The sequence below is a fragment of the Myripristis murdjan genome, chromosome 5, assembly GCF_902150065.1.
Source record: "Myripristis murdjan chromosome 5, fMyrMur1.1, whole genome shotgun sequence".
Lineage (NCBI taxonomy): Eukaryota > Metazoa > Chordata > Actinopteri > Holocentriformes > Holocentridae > Myripristis > Myripristis murdjan.
The window spans coordinates 21,139,899-21,167,290 of record NC_043984.1 but is presented as its reverse complement, the minus strand read 5'-3'; the positions used below and the strand labels follow the sequence as shown (position 1 = coordinate 21,167,290).

The 27,392-nt window shown below is 40.0% G+C and overlaps 2 protein-coding genes across 2 annotated transcripts; both read right to left on the bottom strand.

Moving 5' to 3' along the window:
* Window positions 1–1,561: 1,561 nt before the first annotated feature.
* On the bottom strand, window positions 1,562–11,402 carry mcrs1 (microspherule protein 1). Its single transcript, XM_030050902.1, has 14 exons — window positions 11,192–11,402; window positions 9,957–10,111; window positions 9,380–9,518; window positions 9,105–9,269; window positions 8,871–8,980; window positions 8,581–8,689; window positions 6,542–6,680; window positions 4,485–4,560; window positions 4,316–4,344; window positions 3,896–3,988; window positions 3,098–3,180; window positions 2,872–2,959; window positions 2,117–2,244; window positions 1,562–2,005 (listed from the first exon to the last, which is right to left on the bottom strand). Exons 2-14 carry the CDS (start codon window positions 10,109–10,111, stop codon window positions 1,919–1,921), a joined length of 1,401 nt encoding a protein of 466 aa, XP_029906762.1. The 5' UTR covers window positions 11,192–11,402; the 3' UTR covers window positions 1,562–1,918.
* A 3,985-nt stretch (window positions 11,403–15,387) lies between these two features.
* On the bottom strand, window positions 15,388–24,538 carry cyp27b1 (cytochrome P450, family 27, subfamily B, polypeptide 1). The gene is made up of 9 exons (XM_030050894.1): window positions 24,311–24,538; window positions 23,137–23,327; window positions 22,424–22,614; window positions 20,710–20,910; window positions 19,362–19,525; window positions 18,572–18,738; window positions 18,356–18,437; window positions 17,825–18,022; window positions 15,388–16,615 (listed from the first exon to the last, which is right to left on the bottom strand). Exons 1-9 carry the CDS (start codon window positions 24,536–24,538, stop codon window positions 16,502–16,504), a joined length of 1,536 nt encoding a protein of 511 aa, XP_029906754.1. The 3' UTR covers window positions 15,388–16,501.
* Window positions 24,539–27,392: the final 2,854 nt, after the last annotated feature.

Below are 27,392 nucleotides of genomic sequence, written 5' to 3'. Positions count from 1 at the left end.
AATGACTCAGATTATTCCACTCACCCTTAGGAGGAAGCACAAGTGATGCATCATTATACATTTGAAATAATAATATATGATCAGCATGAAGACAAGATGAAACTATACTAAATTAACCTTTTAGCCGGGTTGTGCCTCACATATCATGAGGACTTACATGGCAATCAGGCAAAATGAACCACAGTTGTGAAAGACAGAAGAAAATGATGAGTCAGTCACATTATTTCCAGAGAGATAGCTGTCCCCCTTGACTTTCCGTTTTTACTGACTTGTGTTTTCTACTGCTGTTCTGTTTTTTTCAAGTGACACTTCTTTTCATTTTGAGCCAGCCAACCACTTGTCTTTTTAACCTCTAACCCTTAACTATTAAAATCACAATTTTATGATTCTGAAACCTTTATTTACATCACAACTCTATTAAACTTAACTTTTGATTGTATTGTGTCAGATATTTAATTTTCATTACTCATAAATGCGCAGCTCAGAATGATTGTAGATAGCATAAATCATTATTTTTGGTCACTGAGTAAGAGTAGACCCATATTACTCTGTCTCAGCCATCCTATCAATCAGGTCATCTTCTTCCTTGACCACGACCTCTTGGCTGATTCCCTTTTCTTTTTTTAAATTTGCCTGCCTGCCTTCCTCTGTGCAGAGACAAAATACCCTATGCCGTTGTCTCTGATGTGTGTATTAGTATCTACTGTTCCAGTGGCCCCCTCTGTGCTCCCACCGGCAGGCCACTGATCAAGCAGGAGGACTTCTGATGTTGCAAGGCCTCCTTAAACCAGGAAAGTTAAATCCCCACACTTCATTACTGGTGGAGTTGGGATTAGGACTCAGGACTGCAGTGATGGAAGACCCACTGGCCCTGGGGTTGGGTGTGGCTGTGTGCCTGACAGTGGTGGTGATATGGTCTCATACTGTGGTATATCTCGCTGCACACCCGGAGGCATTCCACACAGATAAGGCCTCTTTGCCGAAAGTCCAGCCAAAAGTCAACAACCAGAGCAGTCCTACTGCTCATACAAACATCCTCCTAAGGTGTAGTTTCAGTTTTAACTGGATGGTGATGTCCCTTTTCCCTTATAACATTTTGTGTTTATCATATAATAACCCCAACATTTCATTTTGCCCTCATTTTGCAAAATGTACATTCCTATTTCCCATTTAATTTTTAGGTCTCCCTGATGTAGAATCAAATAAACATTTGTCACCCATCTGTCATGACAATAATTGTACAGGTAGGAGTAGGGATTTCTCTCATGCTTTGTTCTACACAGAGAAAACATGCAACTACTGTAAAGAAAACAAAACTAGTATGAAAAAGTCTCAATAAAAATGCTTAAGGAAAGGTTTTAGATTAGATTTAGATTTTTGTAGGTCGGCCATTATTTTAAATAGCAGGGAATTGACTTACACATTGACTTACTTGTACACAACCCACCATCCAATCAACTTCCACACATTTTACTTTACTCTTTTTCAAACCAAGCAGTACTCTGTATATTGTGTCTTTCATCCTGTTTAAACTGTAAAATGAAGAGAACATTTCAGAATCTATGGGTATACAAGTTTAATATTCTGAAAAAGCTTTTAGTACAGAATTTAAATACAATTCAATATACTGAAAAACTGGATAAACAAGGCTCTATCATGGGAGTGTCTACATTACAACATGAAAAACACCCAATTATCCAGCAGTACTTGCAGTAATCTTGCTTGATGATGAAGTCGGAGCCAAAGAGGCTGCTTGAAATTCACATTTTCAGTTGTTAGCAAATGTCACTCAGGCTCTTGGTGGCACTGCCGGGCCTCATGAGGACAGCTGCTGGCCAGTGCTCTATATTGAGGGACTGACTGGATCCATATGCTTGCCACAGCTTGTGTTTCCACTCCTCTGTCGGGAGGCTGACAGTCACTGCTGTATCATCTTGGCTGCTTCAGCTTTGATTAGTGAAATGAGTTCCAGGTTAATCAGAAACACAAATCGAAGACCTGCAATCTGAACAGACACAAAGGTCGTTAAGAGTCATGACTGTAAGCCTCACTAAAATGTTTTATGGCTGTTATTTAAAAACACATATTCCAGTGCATAGGTAGCTTTGACACACACCTCCACTACAGAGTTGTTGTTTAGTTTCCACTTGTTGCCTGACAGGACCGGTCTGCCGTCTATGTAGATGGGTCGTCTGCCCTCATTGGCAATGAAGAAGTCTCCATTGTTCTTCAGCTTTATAATCCCTGCAAGCATCCATGCATGAACACGGACTGTTAACCTTGATCTAGTGCTGATAGATGGTTTTTCACATGACCAATATAGACTGGATAACCTTAATCATAACCTTAAGATATTTTACAAAACACCACTAGTCGCACACACAAGCTTGTTCTTGTATTATCTGCATACCTCAAAAACAAATCAGCATATATTTTCAGATATTTCCCTAATGCTGTGAAGGAGCAGTGTTTAAACACTGCATAGCTATTTTACACATGTTGCCAGCCACTTCGAATAGAATAAGGGACATCTCCAACTTAGGGTGCTTTCTTTCCCAAGTTTCCCATAGGAAACTGGTATAGATCTAGATCCCCCTTTCTCTTGTTAAATTTTATCTAGACATTTAAAATAACTTGTAAAAATAATATATAATGTCCACGTGGATTTAATTTGTACTGCAGCTACAATATTTGCTCTCAATTTATCACTGCACCTCTTGTGCTCTTGGCCCATCGATGAATAAGGTGAGTGACAGAGTGCTGAATGTGCTTTCAAAAACATGAAATAACACCAAAATGCTTGTAAATGGTGGTGGTATTAACTACAGTTAATTATTTGAGTACTGCGAGGTAACAAAAGAGTTAAATCACCTTGTTTCCTAGATATTTTCCAGGCAGGCCCTTCTAGTGACAGATCCACATCTATCTGTTTGTCCTTGGTTGCCCTGCCCAGCGTGATCTGTGGGAACATCAACAGCTTCATAATTTAAAAAAATAAATACATAAATCACAGAGAAACAAAGTCCTATTTCCACTCAGACACATGGCAACTAATTAATTAATCTTTGCCAACAGTCTCTGGACAACGTCGACTTACCTCTCGGGATCTCATAAGGTAGCGTACCATTCGTCCTCTCAGTGCTGCTAGAGTCTGGTTGTCAAAGTCTGGCAAGTTCATCCCTGGTAACATGGACGGACACACACGCGCACACACACACGTGCACACGCACACACGCGCACACACACACACACACACACACACACACACACACACACACACACACACACACACACGGGTTGTACCAACCGGATTTCGCAAAACACATAGGCTGCTTGACAACTGTCTTTAACATGTGTGCTGGGTGATAGGATTATGCAGGATTACGCAAAAACACATAAAATCTGGCTGTAAATGTACTGTTGACGCATGAGATCCAAGGATGACTCGTTAACTCAAACCGCCTCAAGAGCTGTTCAGAGTTTTATTTGACTGATGCAATCAGGTCTATAATCTACACAGATGCTACAGAAAAGGAAAAGGAAACTTTCTTTTTCCTATTCCTGTGCTTTCAGGATCCAACTGGGAAGTGCAAATTAAACAAACAGGCACTAAGAAGCTTGAACAGTAACACCATGACAATTGATTTGCTCATGATACTGATGAAGGGTTCAATGTAACAAAGCAGCAACATATGTGACCAACTGGAGTGAGAGAAATCGGATATCAATTTTTGTATTCAACAGACACAGTGTAGTAACAGGTGTAAATATAATCCAGGCACTTCAGATCAAGACAAAACGTGGATATGAGATGCATGTAAATGCCAGGTGTAATGTGCCGTACAGGTATGAAAACTGCTGGCTGCTTGTCTTCAGTGAATACAAGTCTACTTACCTGTGATGCTGTCCACAAGGACCTGCCAACGTGGCAACTCCTGCTCCAGTTGTCTTATCTCCCTTTTCTGGTGACGATCAGAAATCATCAGCTCTGAAACAGAGGAGAACAGGGAGTTGAGGTTTATGTAAAAAAAGATAATCACAGATTTAGTACCATGTAAAACGCAGACACAACAAATCCTTTGGGACGATATCAGTTTTAAGTCAATGAGCTTATGAGCCACCAACAATCTCAGGTTAGTACACACACAACTGTGCAACCACTTCAGTTACAACCTGAACCACAATGATCAACTTGTTCAACTTATTGAACTCTTCAAGCTTTATTCTCTTTTTGCAAAGTGTGGTCTCATCTAACTTCTGCAAATAAAATTTCATGCAAGATGCAACTTGGTTGTTTCCAATCTACATTTCTTACCATGCTCCAACACCTCGTCTCTGCTCTCCCTGGGTAAGAAGAAACACAAACTTAATTGATGTAGCACATGGATGGAAAAATGTCTCTGGTATGTCCTTTAGTATGCACTGAATTTTTATCAGCAGGAAACATAATGTGATCAATGAAGTGACAGAGGAAACTGTGTTACTTTAATTTTGCATCATCAACCATCTGCTCAGCATCGGAGAAGTTGAGGACCTGGTCACCTTTAGGGAGAGGCTGGACTGTAACACAAACATAAACAAGACTTTAAAATACAGAGCTGTTAGATTCATTTCACCATTAGTTAAAACACAACAGCCAGGGTTCCTACACATTTCACACCAATACATTTCTATGACATTTGACTACATTGTGGCTATTCAAGTCTAACACAATGTCCATGCCCATTATTAGTCAAATCTGCAGTGCCCCAGGAACTGGCATGTTCAGCTGCACTTTCAATATTCATAACTCAGTACAATCATTCATTGAAACTTGGCCATCGGACAGCTTCTGACATTATCTGCTACCTGGAGTGTGTGGTTTCTGCTGCCATTCCAGCTTTTAAATGATCATTTCAAACATGCCAAATTACTGTTTTAAAGGTAATAGTACATGTGCAAAATGATTTCCATGCAACTAGAAGGAAAATAAGCATGAGAAAATTATGTGAATGAATCCTGAGAGAAAAGAGAGATTATAGGGACAGTCATGTTGGGGGTTTATTGCTCACTAACTTGCTTGAGGATGTTCTTTTACTTTAAAATATATATGCCTAAATGCTCTATAATAAAATTTTTGTAATGTTTTGAGTGTAACTCTGCAATTAAATGTCTGTTCATGTCACAGAAATTTCTATGGTTTATGCATTCTTTTTTGACAAGCTTACTCTCCCTGCTGCAGGTGTAAGGGTGTGTCTATGGAAAAGTTTCTGTTGCTAACATTACTGTATATGAAATTACTGTCAGCAAATTAATTGTTTAAAATTCATTCAATTTAAAAAAGGGGCTCTGGTCATACAAGTTCAATAAGTGAAGCAGGCAGTCTTCACCTGAACTGCCACTCATGAAGGTTGCTTTTAATTTCTAAAGACAAAAGAGAGAGGAGAAATGCATAATCTAAATGTTTTGATGACTTTCTGGGCAACAAAAACAGTTTTCATTTGACTGAAAATTAAAGTGGTGAAGCATTCACATTCCTTACAAAGCCAGTATGTTGACTGGAAATGCAACCAAAAGTAAAAGCTGTGGTTATTGGTTTCCTTATTCTGCGCCATTCTACATCCTATTTTTAATTTAACAGATTGCTTACAAGGACAGACCAAAAGAGGCCTCAGTGAAAAATCTGTAGGATTAACAATGAAAATGCTCATTGTTGAAAGGGGTGTGATGACAACAGTTGGCTTCTTTTTTTTCTTGTCTGAACCATACTGGAAAGTTAACGTCACATTTTTAATTTGGTTTCATTAAGTTCACACTACCCAGTTACATGTAACCCAGGCCTTTTGAGCAAACGTCACATGAACTCACAAGTAGTTCATGTAGTGGACACTTTTGTAACCTGTCATCCTATGAGGATAGATATTTTAGCAACAATCAAAACTTAGTTGTTTCGAGTCCTTGTAACTTTAACTAAGCTCAATGGACATTTTGTCTTTGCTTTAATTGATCTTTTCTGATGTTTAAACCAGTTAAGAACATATGAACAATCAGCTGAATACTGAGACTGCAGTTTGCTCTTAATTAACTGCTGGTAATCAGAAGCCAACAACTTTTTTCTTGCTGATAAACTGGAGGGTTTTGGGGTCATTTCTTGTAGTTGTTGTGAATCAGATTCAAACTCCTAAATAAACACACAGCAGTTCACTTGGACAAGATGGGAGCAACAGGCCTTCATTCATTAGATGTGCATGTGAGTTTCAAGGGTATTGTTCTCACCTGCTCAAGTGAAACCAAACTGAAGTAGCAAATGCTCATTTGAATTTCTTAGTTTGGTTTCTTTACTTGCATAATAAAACAAGTGTAATTTAAAATGACCAAACTGTCATTGATATTAAGAAACAAACAAACAACATCCTAGAGTAGAGAATGCAAAATGAAGAAATGTGCATCAGTAAAAGAAACAAAGACATAAAACTGAGTCTGAATAAACCCTGTTAGGTGCTGTTATTTAATTTTGGTATGAACATCCTCTGTAACCCATCATGATGTCAGATGAACTCACCACTCTGGTCGTCCAGAAGGTAGTACTGCTTGAGCAGCTGCCAGTGCACCAGCAGGCTCTTGGGGGTGCGAGAGGGGTGAAACACACTGGGGTGCTTGCTCAAGAGCTCCTGGAACACCTCCAGTTTGGGTTGACTCGTCTGTTTCAATGAGAAACATGAAAACAATTACAAACACAGCAGTCAAACGTGGAAATTCAAAGACATGTTCTATGCTATGCACTGGAAAAAAAATGTTAAACTGTTTTCTTAAAGAATCACCACACTGCTATAAAACTGCATTCAGAGATTGACAACAAATGATTCCTACAGTGCAGTTATTCCTTAAAGTGTTGAAAACAAATATTTATAATAGTGCCTCCTGATGCAGCTCAAGAAATGTCTTTAGATATGTGTATGGAGTGGTTTAGTAGTGCTGGGGTCAGAACTTTGAGAGCTTGAGATTGGCTCTGTGCCTAGATGTTCTATGTTTCTTTGAAGAAAACACACATTACAAATTATTTTTTAACCTTAAATATGCTGACTGAATGATTAAATCTATTCACTCCTTTTGTTATTACATCTCTGCCAGGCATAAAACACTCCCATAAATTAGTAGTTTATTTTATCACAATTCTATTAAATAAATTATTAAACTAATAATTCAATTAATTTATCAAAAATTAAAACATAATAAATTTCATTGTGAGCCTATATGCTTGCAAGTCTTTTTCTCAAAATAAATAAATAAATAAATAAATAAAAGAAGATGAAAATAACAATGATAAGAATAAGAACAATAAAAATCACAGTAGTTACAATATGTATTTGTATGCCTAACAATGGGCAATGGGCAATCAATGATTATTGATATTCTATCAATATTGCGATATGAGACTAGATTTTGTCTGGGATTTTAGACATTGTAATATGAAAGTGCTGTTTTATTACAATAAAGGGGTGCACTTTCCTGAACTAATTAGGCTGTTTTAGCTGCTTTGTTATTTGCATCTACCTGCTTGATCATCATATCCACATTTCTAATCACCATTTATCAAAAATCTCATTGTTCAAAAAAACTTATGAAAGCATTAATAGTCATCCCCACAATATTGAAATCAAGGTATTCAGTCCAAGATTTGTGATGTTTGATTTTGTCTGTATCGTCCAATATTAGGGATGGGAACGTGTACAAAAAATACTAAACGTGTACACGCGCCATTTAATTGCGTGTACACGTGTACACGTGTCTTCAGAGTTGGTTGATTTTTACTGCTATACAACCGCTAGAGGGCGCTGTCACCATTCAAATAACACAGTCGCAACAGCAACCGCAATTAAGTTAATTGCTTCGCTTCATGGCTTGTCACATTTTCTGGATATGAAATCCTATATGCTAACTTGCTGTTGTCGTCCTCCACTCGCACCTGCACTGACGCCGGGCTCTGTCCCCAGGCTGTTCGGGTGTTTCCACCACAGGTGGTTTAACAGTGAGCCTGTGCTGCTACCCTTAAAGGCTAAAGTGGCTTTCACATAGCACGCGGTTTGGGCCGCGCTCTGCGCTGGGTTAGTATTGGGGTTATTTAGAAATTATCAACTTGGGCACAGTGCGCACAGGCGGTGGCGCCAGCCTCGCGCTGCGTTCAGCTTGGCACAGACCGGTGCGCCCTTGCGCCCCGCGATCACATACACAATGAATGGCTGCGGCGGCCGAGGTCTGCGCCGTGCGTGCTATTTGAAAACCGCATAATTCAGCGTCACACAGTGTACACTTGACAGTGTTTCCACTTACATTTCTTTGAAACAACTGCCAAACAGTGCTTCTATTTTTTGGTGGATGCCATTGCATCTCGTGAGTGAACTTAAAGTCAGGTAATAAAAAAAAAAAAAAAAAAAAAAAAACATGTACACGGTTAGTGGTTTTTTCTAAACGTTTATGATTGGCTAACCGTGTACACGTGTACACGTTTACAAGTCCCACCCCTATCCAATATATATATTTTGTCTCATTTCAACATAACTACACAAAATAATTCAATTATCAGTTCTTGGCTACACTTACCGAACCAATCTTAGCCAGCTGAGCCTCCTCAGCCTGACTGAAGAGAGCTTTGCTTTGGATCGCGGCGATGGCCTCCGGATGAAGCTGTCGCATGGCCTGCCACGCCAGCCTTAGACAGGTAACAGAGAGAGCATGTTCAAAAAGGTCATGTCAGAGTAATATATATATATATATATATATATATATATACACACACACACACACACACACACACACACACACACACACACACACACACGTAAAGACAGATACTAGGAGTGTGCAATGCAGCTGTAATGATGGTCTCTTACTTTGAGATCACAGGATCGTAGAGGAGAGCGTACCACCTCTCTTTAATCTCCCGTAGGGTGAAACGACAGCTGAACTTGACCCCCAAATGAACGGAGGTGAGGTCTGTGGTCTAGAGGCAAACAGAAAGAGACACATACACACCTTAGTCCACATTATACAGCCCTTACTGCAAACTAATCTTTATATTAATTATTCAACTGCTGGACAATGATCTTCATTTTTATGCTGCTCACCTGCAGCACAGCATTTATAAGCAGCAGGTCATCAGTGGGTTTCCACCGGCCCAGGTCTTTTGTGATCTGTAGAGGCTGCTTGCTTTTCTTCACCCTTTTGGTGATGGGTGCGGGGCTTACCACCATGGCAAGTGGCGGTGTGAGAGCAGTGCTGGATTTTGTCACCTGACAGAGCAGTATGAAGTGATAAAAATTATCCTTCAATTCAATACAAGATCTGTCTCAGCCAGAATGAGATTCTTTGGGATTCAATGTGTACTAACGCTCCCCTGTACCTTTTTCTTCTCACTGAACGAAGGCTCGTTCCCTGAACAGCGGACTGGCTCTACGACAGGTGGACCTTTGACTCTACTGGATGACTTGACCAGACTGCTTTCCACCAGCTCATCGTCAAACTTCTTCCTCTTTATTGACCTGAGGACATTTAAGTTTGCACACATTGACTTAAAGGTTGCAGATGCACCATAGAAACACTACCGCTGCTGAAATGAGTAGTTGATTAACTGAGATTAATTTAGATTAACTGATTAGTTGTTTGGCAAAAAATAAATAAATTACAATTTACTGACTAACTGAATATTTGTCATTTCTCAAGAAATCCCCCATATATTTGCAGATCTCACCTTCACCATGGTGCCCAAAATGTTAAGCAACATCTATACAGTATCTGCTGAACATCACTTTGGGCTTGGTAACTTGTAATAAGCATCTTATTTTTGACACTACAGACTCAAAAATCTTGAACATGCACTATTAATACAAATGCATTTTGATTCCCCTTTCTGCCAGTAAGTTTGCTGACTGTGCTGGCATTCAGCTGACATTTCTTTGCAGTAGACAAGGGTACAAGACCTGGAGGAGCTTCTGCGTTTGGGAACACCACCACCAAAGGCTTGTGTTGCTGTCCTTTTCACATCTTTTATCCCCAGTGACTCCTCATCCTCTGATCGACTCTGACCACCAGCTACTGCCACGGGCGCACCAATTGCAGGTGCACCTGCCTGCATCTGTTCATTCACAGCATGACACACATAATGAAATTTTTTACATTGCTCAAGGTACCACACTGTGGACATGTAGTGAAATTAAATACCTCCTCTGTCATATACACTCTGTGGTTACTTTATTAGACACACATGTACTATCGAAAAAACCATTCAATGGAACAGCTGCCGTCATAAATTCTACCTTTACAAAGTTTATAGTGTTAAGCTTTTGCTGACATTGTGCATAATGTGTAAATTTAACTATACCTTTATTACTGGGTTTGTAGTTTTCAGCAGTAAACTTAATGGCAGAACAGTTGTATTAGATTGGATTAGTTTGTACAGGTGTACCTAATAATGTAGCCACTGGGTGCTATCATTTCATCCACAGCTTTCTTGGCTTCAGACAGATACTGCATGTTTGTAAAGCAGAAGATTCAGCTCTCTCCAAGCTGCCCATTCAGTGCTAAGCTTTTGCAAAAACTGGCTGATAGTTTGGGCTTAAGGGAGACAGTACTCCACAGTGACAAGCAATTTACCTTTGGGTGCTCAGAAACTAAATTGGGGTGTGCACCATATGGGATATCATAAAGAGAAAAACCTGCACTCAGCAGTGAATTGGGATTCATATTATACCTGGATCACAAACAGCTTGGCCAGCATTAGTAGATACGGTGTTTATCTTTCAGTAGAATATATACAGTGTGTATAGTGAGGAGCCCAAATTGATAAAATCCCTCCCTTCACAATTTAGCTTTACGATTAAGGTAGGTATCAATCAGCAGGCATCTCTCCTTTTGTCATAAACAGGAGCTAGCAAACATACCTTTGTTTACATATAGCCTAGTGTCAGGGCCTTTGGAGCTAAATGATCTGTTTGAGGAAACGGGAGCTCATGTTTAAAAGAAATTATCGTCATTAGCTCAAATTATCAAGGCTATCGCGCAAGCTAGCAAAGCGAAGTAACATTTTTAGGATTTAACAGGATATTTAGCCCGTAAAAGTTGTGGTTGTTGCAATCGCTAGCTAGTTAGCATTAGCTAACCAAACCTTTCTTCGACAGTTAAGGTTAGCTGGCTGCTGTAACATATTGTGACTCACCTTTCCGTAATAACTTCCTTGTTTTTGGCAGTCGATTTATTAATGCGTGTCTATATGCCGAATTTATGGCGTTTGAATATTATATTACTATCAGTACAGCGGTTACCTGAGATAATAGGTTTAGCTACATGGCTAACTGGCTACATAATCAGCCTACAAGCTGCTAACATTAGCCTCTCCATTCTTTCTCTTCTTCTTCTCCGTGTTTATTTCCGGCAGATTAGGTATTACCAGGTATGTTGCTGCCACCTACAGTTGATTAAAAACATGGCAACAGACTGCGATAGTCTATGAAGGCCTGTTCACATTAAGAATGGTGTTTTTTTCAGTTGCAAATGCATTTATTTATTTATTTATTTATTTGCTTACTTGCTTGCTTCTGGTGTTGCCCGATTATCCTGTGCAAGAAAGATAATACAAATGACTATTTTCATTGTGTTTTCACAAACAAAGAGTTTTGTGAAATTCTGAGTTTTTGAACTGAGCAATATTAACTTAATTCTTCAGAGTCTGAAGAGAAATCTTCACAACAGCAAGCCTTGACTGAGACACATGAAGCAGGGATGGCCTGCAGGAAGAGCCATTCAGACCCAAGGGCGACAACATGGTTATCATGTTCTCGGGCGTTATTAAGCCACAATTGTGAGGGGAAAAAAACCTCAGAATCCAGAACCGGGGGAGGTATCACATTTCTGTGTCATTAAGTCACTTTAAATCACAATCCTGTGAGAAAAGAAATCCCTCAGGATTCTTAGTTAGCCTTTTAAGTCACAACTGAGAGAGAAAAAAAAAAGCGACCCACAAATTAGCCATTTTTTATGTGGCGGGAATGGGCTTCCACATGCTTTAATGGAGACTCGTTGAAAAAAAAAAAAACATTTTCTCTCCTAAAGTTGATGCTTAACATGCTGAAGTTAAAAAAAAAGAGAAGAGAGAGAGAGAGAAAGAGAGAGAGATCTTCAGTGTTTAGGACCCCTCAAATCTCTTTGATCACTTAAGCCTTTTGGCCTTTTGTTTAAATTATATTTTTGGAAGCCAACTATGAATGCCACAGGCCACTGTCTCAAGCAGTCCTCAGTAACATGGAGCCTGTCAGCATGTTTCCCTGCCATCCACGGGAGGAGCCCTAGTCTCAGCCTGGTTAGTCTACCCAGGCTGAGATTGTAACCCAAGTCTAATCTGGCACAACACAAGTCTGTTATCAGCCCTAATATAAATACTCTTTCTTGTGACAGAATGCATTGAACTCCTGCCATTTCTGTCCAACTTCAAAATCTTTGCTCACTCCTTTAAAAGACTTGACTTAATGGCAGGGCAATGTTTGTGTTTTCCTTTTCTGTTTTTTTCTCCTTGCAATTTGATGTACTCCTTTAATATGTGATATTGTGAATGAACAAATTAAAATTAAAATCTTATCTACAAGTTCACAGCTAGTGCTAAAAGTACAATTCTTTCAAGCCTTTAATGCAGCCGCCGAATCTACATAAAAATCACAAGAGTTAATTTAGCCTCCTCAACCCACCATGAAGCCCATAAGAAAGCCATTAACTCAGTGGTAATGACAGTCACCGAGTTGTGGTGCTGCATTTCAGTGTTTAGTCGCCGGCTTCCATTTTAATCACTTTTGAAATATCAGTTTTATAAAAATTCCTCCGCACATCACCTCTGTCAATATGGAAAACACATCTTACAAATATTTCACTGATTCCCCCCGATTCCGTCAGAATTCATGGAGCTGTAATGCAGTGTTTGGTCCAACAATACCTCCTAACATTAACCTCTACTGCTGTTTCTATCTTTACTGCTCCTGTTAAAAGTCATGTTGTATTTGAATTTTTCACCCTCTACTCACCCCTCACCTCGGTACTCTTACCCTTTCCTCATTGCTTTCCCCACATTTTACCATCTTGTTGAGTTACTACTCTCATTTCCTCTAACCAAAATGTAAGGTGGTGGACCCCAAATAAATTTCACATGTGCACAGAATTGAATCAAGCATGTCATACAGTAAATTCTGGTGACTGTTCACGCTGAAGCTGCATAACCAAAATCAACACTGAGCATGAATGTGAACATAATTAAAGCAATGCAAGGTATATATCTTGGTATATTCACTACACAATACTGCAAAAGCCTCTGTGTGAATACTATTGGATCCTGGAATCCATGCACATCTTTAATTTAATCTCTGTCTATCTCCTTTGGGTTGAACAGGTTAAAGTGAACAGTCTGTAGTTGCAAGCAGCTGTTGTGCTGCTGCAGGGATTCCTGGATGAGGGTGTAACTCTTCATCATCTGACCCCATCTCTATCCTCAGGAGCTTTTCCAATCTGACCAGAAATGAACTCTGAGCTGTTTCAAGGTCCCTCACCTGTAGAGCTCTCTCAGTGGAGCAAGCATCCATACTGAATGCCTGTAGATTAGCTCAGCAAATGGCAGCCAAATATTCTCTAATCTGCAGTGGCATTTTTCCTCCTTGTTCTTGTTCTTGTACCGTTTCACCAGCTCAGCTACATGATCCAAGAGCTTGTGCTTGTTCTGCAACCTGATTGCCCAGCGAAAATTTTCAGCTGCACTCCTCTAGAGAGAAGCAATCCCCCAGCTGCATTTTCAGCATCTTTGTGTTCTCCTTGATTTTCTCTTTATTTATTATCACTGCAGTAAAGGGTAAAATCCTTGTTTTAGGCACTGATCTCTGTTCTTTTGGTTCTTGAATTCCAGCGACGTATTCACATCTTTTCAGCTTCATTATGAGATGGGTCCAACTACATTCAGTCAGTCACATAAAAATGTTTTTGTGAGGCTGTACAAAAGTTTAAGTTGGCTTTACTGCCGAAGATGAATGTGTTTTGCACCAGTGTTTTCTGTCTTCTTATCTCTGCCACTTTCCTTTGTGTGCTGTGATTCCCTTGACCTTGTACATATTTTATCTAGTGTCATATTTCATGGGAACACACAAGCAATTTTAGTTTTTGAATACAAACGAATCTGTCTGTAAGGTAAAAACAGGGAAGTGAAGACTCTTATCTGTGATGTCAAGAGTAAAATATTTTCTATCTAACAGACAATGAATGTGACATGGACTTTAATGAGCATACGGAGTCAGTTTTTAGAGTAGAACTGTCAGCTCTTCATTTGAATATGTGTAATGTGAATACAAATGCTGCAACAAGTGTCTCAGGTTCACCCAATCAGCAGCTGGTTAATAGTGAATAAAGTATCTACAGATATTGATTCAGGTTTGTCTTGGTTGTTTGGCTTCTAACTTTGGGACTCAGACTCAGATTTTGATTGAAATGTTAAAGTCACAATGAAACAGCATTTAAGAGTGTCTTGCTTCCCTCCTGATATCCCAAGGCATAAACCAATGGGATGTCAGCTTAGAGGAGAAACAGTTGTATCACATGGGAGAGGCAGAGAGGCAGGATTGTTGGTTGGAGCTTTCACTTTTTCACTTCTCTTCCAAGATGAGAACAACTTCTTTTAACCTGGAAGTAAAGTTCTACCTTAAAACAGAATTGGCCTGTCGTTTCTATCAACTTTAAAGTTACAGTGAAATGAAGACTGACCTCATCTCACCTTTTGACTATATTATGTGCACCCAATTAACATTAAAAGCAAAAATTGCACAAGAAAATTATTTCTGCATTTTCTTGTATTTTCATATCAAAATTCCATTACTTTCACTTCCTGGAAAACCGTGGATCTGCAGTGTGTGCCAGTGGAGTGATCTGAGGCTGCAGATGATTGACTCACAGCGGTGCACTGTAACACACACTGCAGCGGCCTCATGGTCACGTCCCATGATAGGAACCATGATACTCAGCACTGTATTTCTGAGAAGTCAATGCCTACGTGTTTAAATATTAGTTGTTCACCGGCCACAATTTCACTACAATGACAAACTGGCTTGATCTGATAGAACTGGTCTGATAAACAGGATAAGGATTAAGACGAATTCAAATTCTGAATCATGAGAGAAAAACATTTTAATGAGACAATTGGACTGTACATTAACAAAAGGAACAGCTGACAAAATTGATGTAAACTAGATTCTCTTTAGTTTGGTAAATACATCAACAAATAGGCAATGGACTCGCCTGAAGCCTTTTGATGACATGTACCATGACAGTTTCAAAATGTATTAAATTAAAATAAATACAGAATTCAGACATTGAAGCTTACTAAGTTTACAAAATGGTATTGTAACATACAGGTTGTAGATGTTATAAAATTTAAAAGTACATAAATAAATACAGCAGCTTGCATTGTGCTGTCCATACAAACATTTAAAGACAACAAAGACAGGTTTTACAAAGCCTGAGAGTGCAGAATGGCTTCGGTTTGGGATTTTGAACAGTGGCACCATTCTTTCCTGAACAGGAATGTTTTCAACAGCTGCCATTCTTGTGGAGATTTCAAAACAAACCCATCACACAAGCACCCTTATAAATCTTGAGCACCTTATGAAAAACATTGTCATCAGTACACTGAATACCGTAATTACATAACTTTCATAATACCTCAGTAGAGTTAAAGATTGGAAAAGCATGGCACCATGCCAACCTGTGACTCTCCCATTCATCTAAAATGCTGAATTATAGCGCACCATGAATCTCAGACTTTGGGAGATTTACAGCCTCTCTGGTGCATTGGAGTAACACATACAGAAATACTTAAGAAATGCATAATGAATACTTGTGTAGTCAGAAACTATGAAACTGTGTAATTCAGAGATACTGGTGCAAACTAAATACGGAAAAATAAAGTGTAAGTGTCCATATAATTGGTTATAAGGCATTTGGATGGGGTTGCAAGATCAGGAAAAAGCAGCTCCCAGCATTTTTGACATGTTCCTTGAAATGCCATGAAAGGTGAAAATGGTCTTACCCGCTTCAAGTTTAAAATAAAAGTTTAAACCCTGCATCCAGCCTGTACAGTATGGTGACATATACTGGAAGAAGGTCATTGGTTTGCTCTTGGCCTCTGTGCAAATAAGCACTCAGAACAGCTAATTTACTCGAAAAGACAATGCTGGAAATTGGAGTTACACTGCTTCCACTGGAATGGCTACGTGATGAGTGGTTGCTCTTCATCCTTCTTTCATTTTTTGATCTTGTTCCCCCTGTCAGCCTAGACAAATTGGGTTGCATGTATGGAGGGCTTTGGTCTTGGTTATGTAGAAGGTTGAAGGTCTGCTCTGACATGCGCCAGGCGAACAGTTTCTGTGATAACCTCACCTTCTGGTGCTCTCTGCTTCTGAGAGATTCTCGTGCGCTCTCATGTAACTGAGTAGCCAAGGAGAGTAGGTCATCGTTCAATAAACTGGAGGCTAATGACATTTTCTGGGACTAGGAGCGTTCGGGTCATTGGTTTCACTGCCCGCCCTTCTGGGTCCGGCTTCACATCAAACTCGATTAGAATCTGATGAGACCAGGAAAAGAGAAAACACATTTAACACATGATAAACACACACTGTCTTGATGTAAGAGGTGTTGACATCCCCGCATTGTGTAATCATAACAAACAGTTTCAAATTATATCGGTAAAATGACATAAAGTCACTTCTACTTGATCAAACTGATACATTTCTTAAAACTTAAGAGTGAATGAATAGTGCGACTGCTGGTTTTGTCTGGGATGCTTGAAATTTCTGAAAGACAGCTTTCGAAACTGAATTTGATTGCACACAATAATCTAAACAGGCTAAGCCATGTGTCCTGATTGTGGAAATAATTACAGTAATATGTATACAAGTGTAGCAATACAATGTTTTGTTAATATTCTGACTGCCATGCAAGGTATCATGCTGTGATTGTGTGCCTCCCTCATTATATATTACTTGTTTTGTATTTGACAAATATCTGTCTATAAATAATAGTAAACAAATAATTTTCAATAGTTACTCATTCAGTCACTGTCAAATATAAGTACTGAATCTATGCAAATGTAACTATAATGTCATGTACTTGCTATTCTCTGCCTTTTCCACCTTTCTCAGCCTCGACCTGTGGTACAGTTTCTAGTTTTGTTTCATTTGGTGCCAAAAGCAAAAAACGCTCGGCAGTACGCTGCAGAGCATGTAATAAAGGTGCCGTCAGCAATTCTGCAGAAAGAGTATTGATATTTGAAATCAGACTTCTCGCTAGTGTTGCCTCCTCCCACCTCCCCTTCCCCCGTCCTGTGCATGACCGTGAACACCCTCTGTTGCTGATTGGCTGGAGCCGATTTTTTTTTCCAGTGCACAAACAGAATGGACAGCTAGGAGATATTCGCTGAATTTGTTGATTTCAAATATCAGTGATCTTTCTCCAGAATTGCTGACTCCACCTTTAAGGCGTGAAAGAGGTTGAACTGATATTGCAGTGTGCCTTTTTTTTTTTTTTTTTTTTTTTTTTTATCAGTGTGGGTGCCGTGACTGATCAGTTCCCACCACTTATCATTAGCAAACAGAATTTTCAGACTATTGTTTATGGCAAATGGACAGGCCTCCACTAAAACCACTTCCTAGTATTTCTTAAGATAGTCGTGTAGTCGGCCGGGATTATATTTTCTGATTAATCTGCCCAACACTATAAATCCACATGTAACCCCTTAAAAACACACAGGAAAGGTCAAATCCAGTCAACCCACCCTGGCTAGTGCGAGATAAAGCTCCAACTCAGCGATACGGCGGCCAATGCAGCTGCGTTTGCCCACACCGAAGGGCACAGAGGAATAAGGGTGATGACCCGGGTCCCTGTTGAGCCAGCGCTGCGGTTGGAACTCATCTGGGTTTGGAAACACCGCTGCATCCCGAGATGTTGCAAAGTGGCACAGAGTAATCAGAGTCTGGATGGAAAGAGTTAACAGTCAGCTACTTGTTGCACTGAAAAGGTGAACCGTTAGCACTGTGACAACCACTCAGCACAATAAGGAAGCTTCCTCTAAGAGAGTGGGAATTCCACCCTCCCTCAGTGTTTGATTTTTTTCAGAAGGAAAAACAAACTTTGGACACTAAGAAAGAGGTCAACGTGACAGCACATGTCATGAGCCAGTTTTGAATCCATGAGCATTTGCATGATTTCTCAAGAATGTGACCTAGTTTTCTCAACCACCAAGGGTATCTTTAAGGTAAACACTGAAGCCCAATAGGTATAAATTGTAAAATTAAGAAATACTCACATTTTTAGGAATGAGGTAGCCTCCAACCTGAATGTCTCTTTCTGTGATGACCCTTGCATTGGCTGGAATAACAGGGTATAATCTGGAAAACCAGAGTTTAGTGATGTAAGTGCAATTTCACTACAACATCTCTAAGTGGACACTGATAGATAAAATATAAAACATAAAAATAAAAAGAGGTCTTGATGAAGACAGATGTAACCTACTGAATTGTACCTGAGCACTTCTTTAACGGTGGCCTTCATGAGCGGCATGCGGGCCACGTCTGCTGCCTCTGGTATTCTGCGACCCTCCATTACGGACAACACTTCCTCTCGAAGTGCGGCTTGCACCTCTGGGTGACGTGAAAGTTCATACAATGACCAGGACATTGTGCTGGAGATCTGAAAACACACAGGGCACAACAGGGGAAGCTGTCAATTGGACTGGGAGTAGACTCCAACAGTGTGACCCACCAGTGGATGGAGAGAAGCATCAGCTTCAGCTTATTTGGACCATGGAAAGTTTTCCCCGACATCCCCGTAAAAAAGTTGGATACATATCTTTATTTGGACTGTACCACGTATTTTAAACATTTGTTAAATTGGCGTTTTACACATGGTGTTCATGTAAGAGCAAGGATCTACAATAAACTACATCTGGCAGCCTTTTATAAAGGTTTATGAAAGCTGGTGTAAAAAAACAATATACAGATGTATCGATATGTTATAAAGAGGCATCATTTGCAGTGTCATATACACATTCATATACAGTAGTCTGCACACTGTGATTTTTGATAAACAGTCATTAACATATGATGTGGATATAATGACCATGCAAATAGAGTCAGATAAGACTTATAAGCTCAGAAAGTTGCATCCCTTCACTGTAATACAGCCTTTAAAATCAGGAAAAGACAACACTTGCGTCTAACCACGATATTATGACATCCAACATCCCAGGCGACATCTAGACTGCAGATAGATTAAAACTGAGATTAATCAGAGGAAAGGGGGATTATTCTTACTGTGTCAACTCCGGCTAGAAGAAGCTCTGTAACGTTGCTGTAGACCGTCTTCATGGGCAGCCCCGTCTGGGACAGGAAGTAGGTGAGGTATCGGCCCTCCACCTTCTCTCCACGGGCCACCTTCTCTGCTTCTTCCGTCAGACGTTGGTCGATGTGACCTTTAGCTGTAACGACAGAGATCAGGGGTCCGTGTGAGTGAAGGAGCTGAAGGCAGGTTAACAAATCATCTGCATCCTGGTATGGTGGTGATTACTGATGATTAATGATGGGTTGAAAGATCTAATCATCATCTTCATCAGATAAAACTACTCATAGAAACATTTTAACACATCTGTAACCTCTGCTACACCACTGGTCAAAGGGTTAATCTAATAACACAATAATCCCGGGGATGAAATGAGGTATTGTAATTCCAGAATTCAAGTTTTCATACCAATCGTGATGCTGATGTCTACTGATTATATTACACACTTTCAAAATTGTCACCACACTGGCTTTCTAAAGATGGGGAACAGTTTTCAAGAGTATAACGGCAGTCATGATTAAAAGGGAGAGCACAGGACAGGATCACAGCAGTTTAAAGTTAACAATAATCCAACTGGGACAAGCAAGAGTGGGTCAACAGCTAAAATCTGAACCTGATCAGCAATAGCCAATGAGAGCTGAGTGGGAGAAAAGGATAAGGATAAAGAAGTGTTGAAAGAAAAATCCTCCACTTCCATGTTTGTTTTAGTTCTGGTGGCGTGAGCGCTTGTGTTCTCACAGGATTTGGGGATTGCGTGGCACGAGGTTGTGGGTAGTGTTTGATCTCAGTCTTTACCTCGTCACCCAGTGTGTGATCCACAAATCCCACTCACGTGTGCCTCGACAATGCAAGACGGCAAAAAAATCTGCAAATGCCGTTGTTAAGTGTGCAATGTGATGTGATATCTTTTTATAATAATCATGCAGTGTGTCCGGGGGGCCTGTCTAGCAAAAATTCAGGAGAAGGCTGATCATCTTCTAAATTTGCCCATGTTTGAAGATCTCATTGTAAAACAAATATTTATAGGCTTGCTTTTGAGGGTCTTTATTTTATTTTATTTTATTTTATTTTATTTCTATTCTGTATTTTTTCCTCTATTTAGTGTCAGTTTTCTCCTTCTGGATTTATTTATTTGTTTATTTTTGCTCTGTATTATACATAAAAGCATCATTTTAAGAAGGGTTTTGTAAATGGTCTTTTGCAACCTTTTCCTCTGCTGACATGAAAATCAAGCTATGCGAATAATATTATATTTACAAAAAAAACAAACAAAAAAAACAACAACACAACTATTTCATGATAAACGTCTGCTGTGCCACTCACCAAACTCAAACATGTAGTCCCAGCACTCACAAAAAGTGTTCCAGGGTTTTGGGAACAACAGGTGTAACCAGCTTGGCATGGCCATGGTCAGAAGCGTCATCACAAACATTGTGTTGATGGACTGGATGAAACGCTCTGTTTCTGCAGGAACAACCGGATCCAGGCAACCAATTCTGGATTCAAATAGCACCGAGGAAATACCTGTCAAAAAAAAAAGAAAAAGAAAAAAAAAAAGGGGGTAAAATGAGAAGGCTTAAACACGTACAAAAGGATGGATGGGAATTGCTTACCTAAAGGATGATTTGGATAATGGCGATAGTACATCATAGTTAACTATCACTTTTATATAGCTGGGATGTCGTGTCCTAACAGTGCACAGACATCAACTCAAAACTTAACTAAAAATGAGCGAGCACTCTGTCCAGAGAAAGCTGGACACAGTACGTTTTTTTTTTCCTCATCAACTCCACCTGACCAGCCTCTGAGAACAAAAAGTTTTTATCTGAAGAGAATTCAGTTTACTGGCATCACATTAGGACTGATTTTCAAGCTTTTGAAAATACAATCAGTTATCTGTTGCTGCCACTTGGGGCTGCCAGAGTGCGAAGTCGACAACTGAAGCTTTAAGGCTGCAGACAATCAAAGTGACAGGTTTTCTGAAAAAGATAATGGACTGTGTGAAACTGCGACAGTGTACAAACATAACAGTTACTATTTACTATACTTTTTTTCTCATACTCTCAAAGTTTGGAGATACACAATATTTGCACAAACATTGGTTTGTCTTGGATACCCTCCACTTTCAGAGCTCCAGGTTCCAAAAGTTCTGGCGAGCTAGGACTAAATGTATCTGAATGCATGGAGTGCGGTCAGATTTTATTAACAATCATGGCTACACCTCCGAGTATAGTCCTGGGCCAAGCTCCTTTTCACATTCAACAATATGGTAATTGGGGCCAAGACAGCATAAATGTTTGAGAATTGGGCATGTGACCATAAGGTCGCTGGTTTGACTCTATGGACTGGCTTGGAAAATCTGGGCAAGGAGCATGAATGAATAATGCTCTCTCCTGCCTCAACAATTGCTGTGGACTTCTCCTTGAGGCAACAAACCCCCAGCGGAGCTGCTCAGCAACCAAGAGCAGCAGAGCAGGATAAATAAAGGTTAAAAAACTGCATCCTTACACTACTGTTATGTATTCTGATGCAACCTCGCCCAGCTACATAGTGACAAGTGATCTGTCACATAGTTTCAGTTCCATTCAAAAATTACAAGCTGATCTGAACTGGTATTAGATCTAAATGAGGAAACCATTTGTTTTCCTGAATCTTAGGAACTGATGCCAATGATATGCACCACTGTACTGTGAAAAGACCCAAATTGTCAAAGTTCTTGCTTAGCATCTAGGTGAACAATAAACTGAAAGGTTGAAGTAAAGGTGAAGTAAACATTGCATGTTAAAAACGGCTTATGTTTTTCCAAAAACGGACCATTGGTTTTCATTCCACCATTAATTATTTGATTCGCTTAACTGAATTTATTAGACCATTATCAGTGACATATCCCTGCTTTGACATATGTGTAAAATGTCGGTTTTAGCAGATAATATTGGTACTTCAATGTAGCTGGCCCCAGTAGCTAATGTTTACATGGTGTCCTACACTGAGTAGTGATGCATGATATTGCCACTCATCAGACAATGTCACAGCTTACCCTCCAGGCCGAAGCGGTAGAACTCGCTGGCAATGTCGGTGACGAGGCCTTGGGGATGTCTGAGGAGGCGAAGTTTGGCAATGAGGTCACTGACCACGCTGTTGAGGGTTTTATCATAAGCTTCAACCGCCTTTGGCCGCAACATGTGCTTCCCCAGGAGACTTCTCACCGTCTGCCATTCCTCCCCCTCACTGGACAGACACACAGAAGAAAACGCAAACACATTTAAGTATTCATCCAAAAATATTTAGCTACTATTTAGCTACTGCTTTGAAACAGTTGTTTGCACAATACCTCATTCCCATGTGGAAGCATGGCAAAGAACATGACACCAGACATAGTATACAGTACAATATACTGTGTAAATAATTTAAAGTCTTGTAAGTTTGGCTTCTCATTATCACCCTGTCCATCTGACTGTCTCACGCGAGTGACCATCTTTAGTTCAAACAGTAACTAATGCTTTTTTTGCATTATGGTTATTTCACTAAGGTTATACATGAAATTCATACTATGATAAAGTAGAAAGCATACCTGATAAATCATTTACTGACAAATCATTTAGCTTGAAACTGTATTACGATTTTGGACTTGTGATGTTTGTTTGGTATGAGATGAGAGGGGAGGGTAGAGGAGTGGAAGAGCCTGAAAACAGGAGAAAGAAGAGTGCAGAATGTAAGAACATTTTGAGATGACAGCGGAGTAACACTCACGATGTTAAGAGTCCATAGTGATGTCCTCTGAGTTTCCTGTAGTCTTTCCAGGAGGAAAGATCAGAGCGCATGGGATGCTGGCCCTCCTGCCTCAGTACCTGCTCTATGAGAGCTGGCTCAGCCACATGCACGGTCAGGATGGGACCAAAACTGGCCTTCCACATGGGCCCATACCGCTGCACCCCCTCCAGCTGTGACAGGAGAGAGAGGTTTGTCTGTGTGCCATGCATACAGAGCTATGGGATTATTGTCTTACTCCTGCATGCATATTCTTTTATTTAGTAGAAAAAAAGTGATGATGCCCCCAGTTTGTCTTCAGAGCCTGCCTGACACAGTTTGGTGCATAGACAAATCTTTCCAACAGTAATGTTACATATGCACCCTGCCACAACCTCAGCATGTGACCTCATACTGTACACTTGACTGATAAAAGCTGCTGATAGCCAAGGTGCCAAATTGGTTTACAGGGGGTTTAACAGGCCTACAGTAGCTTGGAATTACTGGAAGATCTTTAGATATTTTTATTCTTATACTGTTGACCCAGTCCATCCCCCAGTCAATGGACTGGGAGAAAAATAGACAGAATTATAGAATTCTTGGTTATTTTTATTTTCACTGGGGCTTCATTTGGAAGCAGAAATTATGATTTCAGAGCAGTACAGCCAAAAGAAAGCTTTTTGGTGTTTTCTGATGTTTTCATGCTTAGTCTGAAAGCCTATTTGGTGTAGGCTACTGTGACAATCCTATAAAAACCTTCATGCAGTTAGTTAAGGTTAGGCAGACAGTTCGCTTATGGTCAGTGATGTCATAGTTAAAAAAAAAAAAAAAAAAAAAAAAAAAAAAGACGGATAAACCCTGGCCTCCACTCGTTGATCATAATAAGGGAAATAAACACTTTTATTTACAGAAATTAGTTATGTTTTCAGGAACACATTTGAACATATATATTCATGTTTTTTTTCCCACTTAAAAGACTGATCTTTGTATATCTTCCACCAGTCTGATAATACCCCAGCCTACTTTAAGGTATACCATGAGCTGACATTGTAAAGATTTATCTCAGGTTAAAAAATCTGGCTGAATCTGCAGTAGGTGAGCTCCACTTTGCACCGCATCCCTAATCTAAGAAACTATCTGGGAAAAAAAAAAAAAAAAAAAAAAAAACTTTGCATACCTGTAACTCGTGGAGTCGTGATAGCCCCCGTTTGGCAAACAAGTCCCAGGCGAAACTGGCGACCGACGGTCCGGGCATCTCGTTCAGCGACCTCGCTGCCTGCGCCTTGGTCCCCTCCGGAGCTGCTGATGCGCTCTCAGCCCACCTCTCCATCCACTTCACCAGAGGAGAGGCGCTCCGGCCGGACACTTTAAGAGCTTGCTGCAGCATCCTCCTCGCAGAGATCATGGATCGGTGACCGGACGCAGGTCCCTTGGATGTCGGTGCTCATTTTTCCCTCCTCGGCTGGAGGCTGTATTTATAACGCACGACTTGCTCCTCTAGCCCACAGAGGTAAAGCTGTAAATTTTCTTATTCTAGGCCAATCACGGGTGTATTACAGCCCAAAGACCCGCCCCTACTGGATGGGACGGCGCAAGGCGTGAACTGCTTGGAGGGTGTGTCCAATCAGAGCGCTGAGGACAGACCATCCCAGAAAGAGCACACGTGGAGATCGAGCTAAATAATGCATTAATTCTTTGTTACTGCTTCTCCGCTTATCTGTTTTCCTGTAAAGCACTTTGCTCTCTGCGGACTGACACATTTACGACAGAGTGATCATGAACTTGTGGATGCGATGTCTTGTGTGTTTAAGATGAGATAAGAAAGCTCACCTTCAAGGCCAATGTTATTATAGATTATATTTATTTAAATGGGAGGTGGGGGGAATGTCAATAGCATATCATCAACTCATTTTGGAGACTTAGTATGGGTTGCAGTGATGAGGACGCTAGAGTTTATTTTCATTTTAAATTACCTGCCAAACAACCAGAAATAACTGTATTAATAATACAGAAAGAAACCATGTACATATCACTATGTACAGAAATATTACAGAGTTGCCACAGGAGATAAAAATACCACAAAGTATGGTATGGTCATAATGTTCTCACTAATGAGCACTATAGAGACACAATAAGCCCCAGTGGGAATATTACAGGAGTATCATAATGACTTTTCATTAGGGACAGGCCCCTACAGTGACAGGGAGTCAGGAGTTTAATTTTCAACTTAAACTGATTGGCCAAATAGGCAGAGACATGGCTTTTCCAGACGTGGTGGCATTAATTGCAGGCCTAACTATTACCAATTCTTTGCTGACTTGGGGGTTTCCTGGCGAGAGAGAAAATCCTGACCTGATTTCATTTGAACTGGAATCAATCCAAAGCGCCATGTGTGCGGACTGTGCTGTGAAGTAATAACCCCAGGCTGTACTCAGAATCTGCTTTGACATTTGCTCCCATATTTCGTGTGCTCTAACTACCTCTAAGATCCCCCAGTTTCAGAGAAATATGGCAATGAAATTTACTGGCTATGTATGCAATCTCGAGAGGACCATAAAAAATAGACAAGAATGAGAACTCAATAAGGATAATATTACTGTAGGGACTTGTAGTGTGTCTATGTTCCTCAATGGTGATTTTATGGTGCTTTAAGATACTTTTTATCCATTATGATATTGCTATAATGTTTTTATAACCCTACTATCGGGTGTTATAGTTTTTCTGTGATGTTTGTATACAAGGGATACTTCTAAAATGTAGGATTACTATATATCTTTTTCTTTAGGGAAATTAATTAACAAGCACCCTAATACCACGCCTGTCCCATGTCGAATTAGGACACATTAAGATATACCAGGTGTGTATAAAACTGTGTGTATACTGTGTCAGACTGCAAGGGAAATCTATATGGACTGGCATCTAAAACTGAGCACAGTGACCTACCAAAGGTTAGCCCAAAAACAACATGTCTGCTTTCCTCTGATATTTAGCCTAATTCATTCAAGGTGGACCAGGATTACCAGGGAATTATTTACACCGGAGCAAAGCAGTAGATTCACTACAGCCTACAGGCCTGCTACCCTGTGAGGCTGTGATTCAGTCATGAAGAGACAGTACGGTGTTTTATTGAGTGCAACAGTGAGTAAGCAAATTAATTCCACAGGGAATTCTTTTCACTGCAGCATCACACGTCTGCCAGGCCCGTGACAAAGGTTAAAGGGTTACTTTTGACATAATACATGTGTGTTTTTTTTTTTTTTTTTTGTCATGGGCTACACGGGGCAATGGTATCTTATGCAGAACCCTTTTACAAATAGACCTTATGTTTTGGGAAAATTATAATTTTTTTACTTAGGCTGATCTCACTTGTCGGCGAGCTGCAGAAGCAAGTAAGGAGCGCTTGATTTATTTTGCCTGGGGCCGGGGGGGATGGAATGGGGTGCAATACGATGTAGCCCCACAGTCCTGGTTGTCTGCTACTGCTTGTATGTAGATTACATGTAATAAAGTCTGGTACCTATCAAAATATATGGTCTGTGATTTGAAGATGATCAGATATGGGAAATGTGGAAAACCCTGGAAGAAATGAACAAAGGGTAAAGAGGAAAAATAGGAAACACTGAGGAAAAAAAGCAGGTATTGCTGGTACAAATGCTGAACAATCCAGTTTTGCACACAGTGTTTGACATGTTTTTTTTTTTGTTTTTTTTTACATTTTTTTACTTTGAGGGATTTAAACACACTCTACACCAACGGCCAGAATCAGATACTGTCATGTTTTCAATATTTGGTTTCAAAACTTTTGTTACACCAAGTAGGCAATAAAAGAATAAAATAAATAACAATAAAAAATAAGAATAAATAAATAATATCCATTTAATGTTTAAAGGTCATAGGTGCAGAAAAAAAATCATCAGATCAGAATTATTAGAATACACAAAACAGGGTGAGATTAGGTTGCACAATGATGATGGGCAATAAGTCAATGTACATGAAATCAATTACACGTCTTGGGATTTAGGGAACTGCGCAGCGCTCCAGAGGTGTGGAACGAAGCCTCTGAGGGGAAGGGAACTGTTAAAAGAGCATGTTGAAACACTGCAGTGCCTCCCGCTCAGACTGAAGCTCAGTGTTTACTTGACCTGGACATGTGAATCAGATTCCTTTTTTGGAAACCACAAAACAAATTGTAATGGTGACTTATGAGAATGAAAGCTCAACGTGGTGCAAAGATCAAACCCAATCTGTCAGAAAAGGCG

Excerpts from the sequence above, each read along its gene's own strand:
- mcrs1 (XM_030050902.1), bottom strand. The coding sequence starts at position 10,111 with ATGCAGGCAGGTGCACCTGCAATTGGTGCGCCCGTGGCAGTAGCTGGT. Across the intron at positions 2,245-2,871 it reads GAAAATATCTAGGAAACAAG|GGATTATAAAGCTGAAGAAC; the intron begins GTGATTTAACTC and ends GGATGCTTGCAG. Across the intron at positions 2,006-2,116 it reads ACAACAACTCTGTAGTGGAG|ATTGCAGGTCTTCGATTTGT; the intron begins GTGTGTGTCAAA and ends GTGTCTGTTCAG.
- cyp27b1 (XM_030050894.1), bottom strand. The coding sequence starts at position 24,538 with ATGATCTCTGCGAGGAGGATGCTGCAGCAAGCTCTTAAAGTGTCCGGC. Across the intron at positions 19,526-20,709 it reads GGACTACATGTTTGAGTTTG|CTAAAGGTCACATCGACCAA; the intron begins GTGAGTGGCACA and ends CTGTCGTTACAG. Across the intron at positions 18,023-18,355 it reads GCTACCTCATTCCTAAAAAT|ACTCTGATTACTCTGTGCCA; the intron begins GTGAGTATTTCT and ends CTTTCCATCCAG.